This window comes from Plectrocnemia conspersa, unplaced genomic scaffold (genome assembly GCF_051122295.1).
Source record: "Plectrocnemia conspersa isolate PC_06_02 unplaced genomic scaffold, ASM5112229v1 ptg000003l, whole genome shotgun sequence".
Taxonomy (NCBI): Eukaryota; Metazoa; Arthropoda; class Insecta; order Trichoptera; family Polycentropodidae; genus Plectrocnemia; species Plectrocnemia conspersa.
The window spans coordinates 17,442,517-17,453,529 of record NW_028277167.1 but is presented as its reverse complement, the minus strand read 5'-3'; the positions used below and the strand labels follow the sequence as shown (position 1 = coordinate 17,453,529).

At 29.4% G+C, this 11,013-nt stretch overlaps 1 protein-coding gene and 1 long non-coding RNA gene across 2 annotated transcripts; one reads left to right on the top strand and one right to left on the bottom strand.

The window, feature by feature from the left end:
- The first annotated feature begins 3,618 nt into the window (after positions 1–3,618).
- LOC148236828 (uncharacterized) lies at positions 3,619–3,986 on the top strand. The gene is made up of 2 exons (XR_015809061.1): positions 3,619–3,735; positions 3,812–3,986. It is a non-coding gene; the product is annotated as an uncharacterized LOC148236828 (long non-coding RNA).
- Positions 3,987–4,179: 193 nt separating this feature from the next.
- Pex6 (peroxisomal biogenesis factor 6) lies at positions 4,180–8,748 on the bottom strand. The gene is made up of 10 exons (XM_088182749.1): positions 8,666–8,748; positions 7,300–8,476; positions 6,995–7,239; positions 6,382–6,925; positions 6,143–6,310; positions 5,939–6,085; positions 5,702–5,875; positions 4,769–4,916; positions 4,558–4,697; positions 4,180–4,480 (listed from the first exon to the last, which is right to left on the bottom strand). Exons 2-10 carry the CDS (start codon positions 8,450–8,452, stop codon positions 4,338–4,340), a joined length of 2,862 nt encoding a protein of 953 aa, XP_088038875.1. The 5' UTR covers positions 8,453–8,476; positions 8,666–8,748; the 3' UTR covers positions 4,180–4,337.
- Positions 8,749–11,013: the final 2,265 nt, after the last annotated feature.

Below are 11,013 nucleotides of genomic sequence, written 5' to 3'. Positions count from 1 at the left end.
TAGGAATAAATATTTGGTTTAAATATCATTATATCACCGCTTCCTAACCCAGAGTCGCAGACCCTTTTTCTAACGATCGCTCCATCTCGATAGAACCGGTTGCAAAAATAATTTTAGGTCATAGAGCCGCTTTTTAAAAAAGAGGACTAGAAACAATACGTACAATAATTAAATGCTTAAAATGTTCAAAAACGAAAATAAATACATTGTTTCCCAAGTTGTTTTTTTCTGAAATATCAACTGCAGAGACTTCACTGTCATGGTATCTGTTTGCCTGTCAAAATCATTTTAATAAGCTACATAATTTTTATTATATTTTAGGGGCTGTTGGTGACGGGTGGCAATGAGACACAGATTGAGCCGCTGCAGTACTATTTATTTAAGGTTGACGGTGTTTACATTACATGGTGGGGCGGACGCGCGACGGCACGCGTCCGAACCCTTACAAGCTTGCCGGTAGAGAGTGAGAAAACCGTCACAACAATGCTACTTCAGCGCCGACCAGTTTTGGCCATAACAAATCTATATTAGCCCCCATAATATAAATATTTTAACATGTAACAATTAGCCGATGAGCGACAAAATCAAAGTTTCGTTATTACGTTCTTGTTGAAATAGATCAAAATTGGTAAAAAATTATGCAGCTGAAAATGAGCTAAATAAAAATACTATACCACTTTCACACTTTCAATATGATGACAAGCTCCCCGATTGTTTGAATCAACACCAATATAGCGCTTTTAAAAGTAAATATGGTGATTTGTTCGTAAAAGATAAAAACTTGGAATGATTTATTGTGCAAAAAATATTTCTTTGGGTACTAACAAGATGAGAAGACTCTATATTTCAAAAAGATAGTAAAATTGCTATATAGAATCTTCGGGTAAAAACAAAACCGTTCACCCGGCCGCTTTAAGAAAAAAATGAAGGAACGCTTGAAATTAAAAGTACGTGAAATTTTCGTTCAAATTGAAAAGGATTCAAAAGATTGTACTATTGTCAAAGACATACACAAAATACTTGATTCAACAAGCAAAATATTAAATATGTTGTATAGTTTGACGAAAAGAAATCGATTATTTGCCTACATAAAAGATCAAGTTGCGCTTCAGATAAAAAATGGATTAGATCAGGGAATTGGACTACATTCGCGATATTCTAGAACCAGCATCGCGGAACATATAGCAAAAGAGTTCAGAAGAAAATTATTTTGTAAAATTGTTGAAAAAAATTCATAATTTTGTATTATCATCAACGAAGCATCAACCATTTCTAATAAATCTGTACTGGTTGTATTTTTACAAGTAGAATAATATAAAAGATACTTTAATTGATTTTTTTGCAGATGGTGCCAGTACAATTTTAGGGTGTAAATCAAGAGCAAACACAAGAATAAAATAATATTTTCCCAATGTCATTATTCGTGATTGTTTGAATCATTGATTACAGCTTGTTTTGAATGATTCAATAAAAGACATAATACAAGTTAATCTCTTTAAAATGTCCGTTGATAAAATTTATTCAATATTTCACCAATCAAATAAAAGCCAACAAGAACTCTTTAATATTTCCAAGGACGTTGGAATTAAAATTATAAAAATTGGTCCAATTTTGGGACAAAGATGCCTGTAGCTTGCCAAAACACAAAATCTCCTGAAGCAAATCAATTCATTTTAAGAATAATCTCTGCTTTTAATCAATTGTAAAAATATCTGGGCTGTTAATAAAACCAAGTTGAGGACATAATTAAAACTAATTCTTATAAAAATATTGACTTTAGGGAAAATATATATACGTAAATCTCCCACGAGAAGAGTTAACTGACAGTATTATAAAACACATAGCATTGAGGTTGATGAATACGCAAGAAGTAAATTTGACTAATAAGAAAATGTACGATTTATTTAAAAGTTTTGAACCAACTACATGGAAATTAGATGAAATTGTCAATCCACGAAGAGCTGACGAAGAAAATATTAGGATTCCAAGTGAAATATTAAATGTCAATATAAATGATTTAGAGATTACATATGTTGATAATACATATCATAAGAAATAATAAAAAAGAACTTCCTGAAGCGGTCAGAAAAGCTAAAAACATTATCAATACAATTGCAGTAAGCTTTGCCGAGAAGGAACGAGAATTTTCGCTCATGAATTCTATTTGCTCAGAAAAAAGGTCAACAAAAAGTATTAGATACATATCACACCTAATGAGTATTAATTTGATAGGTTTGCCGCGTTCTTCATGGGACCCTGCACCATATGTTCAATCATGGCTTCGAAGTCAACATCATTCAACTTGTGATAAACATTTGAGATCCTTCAAAGTGAGAGTATTTAATAAAAATTAAAATATTCTTTAGAACGAATATATGCAATACAAATAAACTTATTTGTAATTGATTTGTATTTTATTTTTTAATTATATTAATTAAAATATTATTTTAAAAATCGAGGGGCAGACGTGTGCTAAAGATGCGAGCCGGTTAATAAAATTTTAGCAGCACACACTGCCTGTGAACCTTTACAAGAAAGAAAGTGCACATGTTCATTTGACCTCGCATGGTCACATTGCAAATATTTTTCCACTCTGATGATTCATATTATTTTTACAAATTGCTTTGCACTTAATACATCACCTTCATTTCCGAAAATTAAAAGTCTTCAACTATTATGGTAGCTCTATGGTTGCCTCTTTTGCTTGGTGCCCATATCTTGCGTTCAAAAATAGCCAGTTCAGTTTCTTCTTTTGGAATGCCTATCCATATCATGCAACCGTAAGTGACAGCCATTTTAAAATAGTTTTATTTCTGTAAGAAGTCTTTGCAGCTGAGTGTACATCTATTTCCGGTGATAAGTCTGGCTTTTATGTCTGTATCTGTTTGATATTTTGTGGTTTAGATCCAAGGTACCATTAATACTCAGAAAAGATAAAAAGCAGTCATATCCAGTAATAATAAGAAATTTTGTTTTATTTTTGTTCAGATTCAGTTTTCATACATAAGATGCAGTATCTTAATATTGCACGTGTAAGCTGTAATTTGATTTGTATCTCTATGGTATTTAAGTTTTAATTTAATAATTACAACTTTTATCTCAATGTCATTATCTGGGATTGTTTGAATCATCGATTACAACTGTCTTAGATAATTCAATAAAATACATTAATCACTTCAAAATGTTTGTTGATAAAAAATATTCAATATTTCACTGATCAAATAAAAGCCATAAAGAGCTCTTTAATATTTCCAAGGACCTTGGAATTGAAATTATAAAAATTGGTCGAGTTTTGGGACTTAGATGAGCTATCAGTAGCCTATGCTGTTTGGCGAGCAAGCATTCCTTGTATTTCATATTTTTCAAAAAAACTATTTTGGAATGGTAACATGCTTGGCAATAAACGTTCAATATGCCATCTGACTCTGATGATTGATATATTGGAAGAAATTTATATTTTGTCAATCGCTCTTCAATCTAGAACACAAAATCTCACTAGAAGTGAATTTAAAATATCGAAATAACTGTAAGTTAAATAATAAGAAAATGTACGATATATTTAAAAATTTTGAACAAATTACCTGGAAATTAGATGAAGTTGTCAATGCATAAAGAACTGGCGAAGAAAATAATTTCATAGATTATGTTGATAATACCAAAGAACTTCTTGAAACAGTCAATAAAGCAACAAACATCATCAATACAATTGAATAAGCTCTGCCAAGATGGAACTAGGTTTGTCACAATTTAGAAATAAGGCAACTTTTAAGCACTAGACACATATCGAACCTAATGATCATTAATTTGATAGGTTTGCCGCTGTATTCATAGGACCCTACACCCATATGGTCAATCATGGCTCCGAAGTCAACATCATTCAGCTAATGATAAACGTGTGAGACCCGCCACGGTGAAAATATTTAATGAAAATCAAAATATTTTTTAGAATGAATATATGGAATATAAATAAATTTGTTTGAAATTGATTAGATATTTTAATATTAGAATAATTAAAACGTTAATAAAAAAATCGAGGGGGGGAAGGTGTGCTGAGATGCGAGCTGTTTAATAAAATTTTATTGGCACACCACTGCATATATATTGTTTTATTGAGCAATTAATCTTCAAAAGTTCTGCTGGACTAGGTTCTCAATTATGCATATAGTCAATTAGATCCCATTTACTCTGTCAAAAGCATGTTTTTTTAATTTTTTATGAAAAATTTTTGAAAATCAAATAAACCTTATATGTTTGAATTATAAAATATAGGAATAAATCCATATATTCTTCACCTTTACCAGCATTTACATTAAGAAAATAAAAAATATTTATTCACATTATGATAATTTGTACTTCAATGATTCATAATAATTCATTTCACTTTCAGAAATAGACGGTACAAAATCGGTTAATGCTTCTTGTAAATCATCTTGTAACAATACTATATCGGTTTCCATCACTGAAGAAGCATCGGAACAATCTATAATAAAATTTAAAAATAACCAAATTGTAAATTTATAAACATACTTATGCAAAATGTTCAGCAATATTTTTTACCAGCTTCCAATTTATTTATAGTTCTCGATAAGGCTATATGACGGGCTTGTTTTACAATAGAAGCCAAATCCGCACCAGTACATTTTTCAGGCATCGTTTCAGCAATTTTATTTAAATCCACTGATTCACCAAGATTGTATCTATAAAATAATAATAATATAATATAAAAAGCATCTTTAATGTTCGTTAAAAATATTATATAAATGTATACCCTCTGCATGAAGCTTTAAGAACTCTGACTTTATCTGTTATTCCTTTATAAGGTCCGACGTATAACAACTTATCGAGTCTACCGGGCCTTAATAGCGCTGGTTCTACTAAATCAGGTCTGTTTGTGGCTGCTATTACAATCACAGCTTCTAAAAACGAAAGCAATATTAAATTTATTTATAAGCTGCATGACTGAATGTCGAAAAATAAGAATGAGTGAAAAATAAGTATTTGCTAACAGTACAAAATTATATGTACATCAACTACGAGAGCTAGTCAAATGAACATTTTCAAAGTGCAATAAAAAATCATAGCATCTGATTGTTTTGTAAATTGGCAGTAGTGTATCATATAGTGTGAAGATTAGCCGAAAGGTGGTAGTACACATAAGGCATGAAACATAAAACCCAGCAGTATCCCAGCACACACCAAAGTGAAGTAACGATCTGTCATTAGTTTATTGAGTAGTGAAGTGATGTACCCATTATTGACAGTTTAGTTTGGTGATGCATTACGTCACTCCAACACTGAATGTACAGTTCCGAAAAGGTGTGGTAAAGTAGTGACATCTGTTGTATGGATTGTGAAGGAATTCTAAGGATTAAACCATAAGGATTCAGCACGACTTTCTACTAGAAAGATTATATACTCTCCTTTAGGATCAACGAGTAATTTTATAGCAGTAGATGTTCAAGGAAACACTGTTAATAGTACAAGAAACATTGATCTTATAATGAACGTTTGAGTATCTGCAGTATTACTCGGATCTCACCCTCGGTGATTTTTATATATTTAGATCACCTAAAGAAGTGATGGAAGGAAAAACAAATCTAAATGTATATATGCTATTTTAGGCACTAGAAAACTTGTATTAAACGCCATGTAGATGTGCTATTGTAGTTATTTCACCCTCATAATTAATATTTATGCTCACCTGATTGGGAACTTGCTTGATTTGAAGCAACTCCATCCAATTCGGCTAATAATTGACTTACAAGTCGATCGGCTGCTCCTCCAGCGTCGCCGGAAGCTCCTCTAGCACCTGCAGCGGCTTCGGCTTCATCGAAGAATATCACACAAGGAGCAGAACTTCGCGCTGACGCAAATACTGTTAAAAAACATATTATAGTATAACGTTATAAAGAATATTTAAATTTTTATATGATCTTACTATCGCGCATATTTTTTTCAGACTGTCCAACGTACATATCTAGAAGTTCTGGTCCTTTTACGCTAAGAAAGGAAGCTTTTAATTGTGACGCTATTGCGCGCGCAACTAAAGTTTTACCACATCCAGGTGGGCCCCATAATAATATACCTGTAATTGTTTTACATTAATATTAGTTCATAACATTGTAGATCAATATAATCATACCCGATCTTTTGAGTCCACTTTTAGCCATAATATGAGGAAATCTCAATGGCAATTCAATAGTTCTGAATATTTCTTTTTTTAAATCGTCTAAGCCCCCAACATCATCCCATTGTACGATAGGAACTTTCAAAGCTGCCAATGTCTTACCACGCATAGATCGTAATGTTTCTAAATAATTTATAGACACTCATATTATAAAATAAAACATAATAAATAATTGCGTATTTTAACCATCATACCAATTGAATTTTCGAAATCTTCTTCTCTCAACAAATTGCAATCATTTTTTATTTTCTCATCCCATTTTACATTGAATTGTTTTTTATAACTTTTAAAAGCTGTTTTTATAGACATGTATACTAAGTTGTTTAAATCTTCGTACAAAAAAGTTTCAGTTTTTGAGGCAACCATTTCAAGAAAAGCTTCAGTCCTTTGATCAAATTCCAACCTTTTAGATACTGAGTTGTCATTGCTTTCATCTTTAAAACTACTTTCAACTAGTCCAGAATTAATTTGTTGAAAATCTTTATCACAAATCACAATATTTTTAAGCAAAATCATCCATTTCAAGATTTTTAAACGTTCCTCTCTATCCAAACATTTAATTACAAATTCTTCTAAGAAAATCCTTGATAAATTCGGTTTGAGCTCAAAATTTATATCACAACTAGCAATAATAATAATGCAATGCCTTGTGTAGGATTCGTACAGGCCGTTTATTTTATTTGTAAAACTTTCAGTTATTCTAACGTCTTCATTATGCTCAGTATCAATTGCAAACATCTAAAAAAAAAATTAAATCAATACGATAGATTTTGATAACAAAAATGTGCCATTGTAATTATGGTTTACCTCAAAATTTTGCAAATATAACAATACTGGAGCACTTTGTTTTGCTTTTTGCAACACAGAATCGATTTTAGATTCAGTCTGTTTTGCTGTAGTCGCCGTAATGTGATGACAACTGATCGGTAAGAAATGTAAACCGTTCCTCTTCGCCAATAAGGACATTAACATTAATCGTCCAGATCCTGGATTGCCTCGTAATAAAAACATCGGTTGTAAAATACATTTAAATTCGGTATGAAGAGGATTCACTATAAAATAAAATAAAATGTAACGAAATGAATAATGATTTAAATAAAAAATAAGTATACCTTGCTTATCTAACAGAAAAGGAGTAATTGTTTTCTCCATGTCAATTAAATAGCTATCTAAGCCATATGGACAGTTATCAATATACTGTTTATTGATGGACGACGTCTTTGATGATATGGCATTTATATAAGTAAATTTATAAGACGGAATTGAAGAATTATAATTCTGTTCCTGCACCAATTCAGTCTGTCCTTTTATCACGAAATATCCAATACTTTTATTTACATCCTTGTCAACGGAAGACGCATACTGAGTCACATTCTTATTTGTGACTTTAGTGCATTTAAAATATAAAAGTTTTAATTCATTCGCCATTACGAAGTATTTAAAATAAAAATATTTCATATATTCCTCAGTCAACGGTAAGGCAAAGTAATCGTTTTCGTGTAGAAATTTTGGTGTACTAAAATATTTATCCAACATCACATCAATCAAATCCGTTCCAATGTTAAATGAGGTACTAATCAAAGCGACCGCAATCTTTTCGGCTATTTGTGGTCCATAATAAGTATTCCTAATTGGTGCAAATTTTAATAAAACATCATCAGCTGCTAAGAATTCTGAATTGAATCCATTCATGATGTTAAAATAATTAATTTCGTTTACATATGCACTAAATTGATCAATTCTAGATTCAGGAACAATCTGAACGATTCTTTCTATATAATCGATATCTGTATCTATCTCGTGCTTTTTATTGCTGCTGCTTTGTCTTTTAAAGCTGAATTTCATATCTTCTTTGATAATTTTTTTTATATTTGACACATAACTTTTTTCTTTCGTAGTCCATTGAATTTCACACTTTTTAACAAACACTTTCATATTAATCCAAAGCGATAGTTCATCTCGATAATAAATGTTTTCATTATATAAATCATAAAATAAACATTCAGGCACAATGACTTGATGTTGAAAATCATAATAATTGAGCTTCTGACTCTTCACTATATTCTCGTGAAAATCCTTCGGTAATGTCTTACAAATCAAACCCATTTTGTGCATATTTAAATGTTTGTACTTTTTATGTCTATTTACTTCTATAAGATATTTTATAGACAAGTATATCAACAACAAATAAGAATTTTGTTTCGGATAAACAATTTTAATTATGTATCTCAACAGAGATACATATTTTTTAGATAATATGTCCATTTTTAACTACAATATGGGAATAATCTGCAAATAATATATTTAAAATATTGTTAAGTCATATATTATAGATGTAAAAACAATTAAAGCATAATATTAATGAATAAGCAAAGAATTCTAAAATGCATAACGTAAACATAACCTTATCCGTTAATATTTCGATAAAATAAAATTATAAAGCATAAAAAGCATGCGAAATGATTATAATAAACATACCATGATTTATAAACTTATATTATCATCAAAATGCAACATAAGACTAGTTCTATACTTTGACATATCAAAGGTTAAGAACTGACAGACAATTATGGACATATTATTATTTGTTAGGACCAAATAAATAAAAATATACACGGAATATGATTTATTCTGAATTTAATGTATTAGGTAATTATAAAATATTATTATTATAATTTAATATATATTTAAAATAATGTTTTTTTTAATTTATAAAATTATAATAATTTTATAATATGTATACAAAATATTAAAATAAAATAAAATATGTTATTATTTAAAGCAACATTAAAAACTCAAATCAATTATTTTTTGTCTAATATTAAGTATTAAGATTTACAATAAAATAAAAAAATGTGGGGATAGTTTTTTAGACTAAAAATATTAAAAAATTCATATGTTAGTTGTTTATTAAATAATAAGAAAATAATATTGTAAATAAACATAATTATTTTATTTTTAGTTGTAAATTATGTTTTTACACAAGTGGCACGAAGATTGAAGGAATTTCGATTATACTTGCTTGTACAAGCTGGTCTAGTCAAGGCACTGAAGAGATGTATGTACCGACACTGTGATACTAACTCTTGTTTCACTTTTTGCGAAAAACGCCCAGAAGCTCTACATCCAACTTGAATAAAACAGATGTAAGTTTTATTTATATACCCATACATTTTATTTATAAAACCGAACATAGTAAAAATCTAGTATACTGATTTATTAATTAATTATACACCAAATTATTGAAATTTATAAAGGTACCTAAACAAAAAGGGGTTAAAAATAAATGCAAAATATTAATGTTTACTTGTCTAGTGCACAAACTTGTCTTGCCAAGGCATTTGTCCTTCATTGACAAAACTCTTTTTACACTTGCTTGCCATCAGATGTTGTATTTCTAACGTCTTTGTAAAGGCACCATATTCGAATTCTCAGATGTTAAACCAGTATTGACTATACCTTATTTTATGTCTTTAAAATCTAAAGTTTCAAAGGGGGCGTAAGTTTGACTTGTCATTCATCACAAGTCAAACTTACATAACATGCTTAATTTCTCCTATTATTTATTATTTCATTTCTCCACCACTGCTCGGAAAAAAACGATACTCGTTACCATAGTTTGTCGTAATACTCGCAATATATGTAATATTTGATTTTTTATCAGTTTTCGACATCTTACTGGCTGCGAAGTCTGCGAAGAAACTTTAAATTATTATGTTTTTATTTATATTAATGATACTTTCTTCAAATCAAACATTTTTTACTATTCTTATTTTAAATTTATTTCGTATATTGAAAGGTTATATGATTAGATTAGATTTTTTTTTGTATATTAAGAAAATATTTATCGAAAGCCAAAGTAATAATATCCTGTTTAGTTAAAAATATCTTAACATATTAAATATAAAAAAATCACATTCAAACGTGTTTTAGACATTAATATAACATATTATGTTGTACAACTGTTTTATATTTATATGACAGATAAATTAGCGTTTTATCCTTATACAGCTTTAAATAAATATTACATAAGCGCATAGCTTAATATAGAATAGGATAATTTAAGAATTATGAATTTTATTATTATTATATTAATAGTCACTAATTTGGCGTAATGGTTTAATTAAAATTTTATATAATAATACCGGATTTTTTTTATTATTACTAGATTTTTTACAATGTAAAAATAAGTATGTATGTATTTGTAAAGATGAACAAATTGAATTTTAAATATATTTTTATATATTTAAAATTTGCAAAATTCGTCACCCCATCATAAATATCTCAATAATTTGTATGCAATGAACGTGTACTGAAATTAAATAAATTTCCCTAATAACTTACCTTTCCTTAAGCCATGTAAGTGATGTTCCGTGTGAGTAATATTCATATGAGCAATCGCCTTATGAGCGATTGATTTGTGACCAATTTTAGTGTGATCAAATTACTTATGTGACCAATGTTCGTGTGAGCAATAATCCGCGTGAGCAATCTTCTTGTGACCAATGTTCGTGTGACCAGTTGCCATCTGAGAAATGGTCTATTCACCGTGAAAATATGCATGATTTAATTATTTATTAATTATTGCCCTTTAAAATAATTATAATATATTTTACAATTCTGCTAGGCATTATCGTATTTCACATTGATATGTATGTATGGGAAAAATTGTCTCACTTTACGAGTAAGATTTTGAAGCGAACTATGCTCGTTAAACGAGGTTCTGCCGTAATATACATTTATATTGTGGGAAAGATTAGACAGGGCTTTTCTTAATTTTTCAAAATACAAAATGCTAACTATTTTTCCGACTGTGTGACTCCCCT

Coding starts and splice junctions, on each gene's coding strand:
- Pex6 (XM_088182749.1), bottom strand. CDS start 8,452: ATGGACATATTATCTAAAAAATATGTATCTCTGTTGAGATACATAATT. Junction 6,926..6,994: donor TATATTTGCAAAATTTTGAG/GTAAACCATAAT, acceptor TTTTTTTTTTAG/ATGTTTGCAATTGATACTGA. Junction 5,876..5,938: donor TGAAAAAAATATGCGCGATA/GTAAGATCATAT, acceptor GTTTTTTAACAG/TATTTGCGTCAGCGCGAAGT.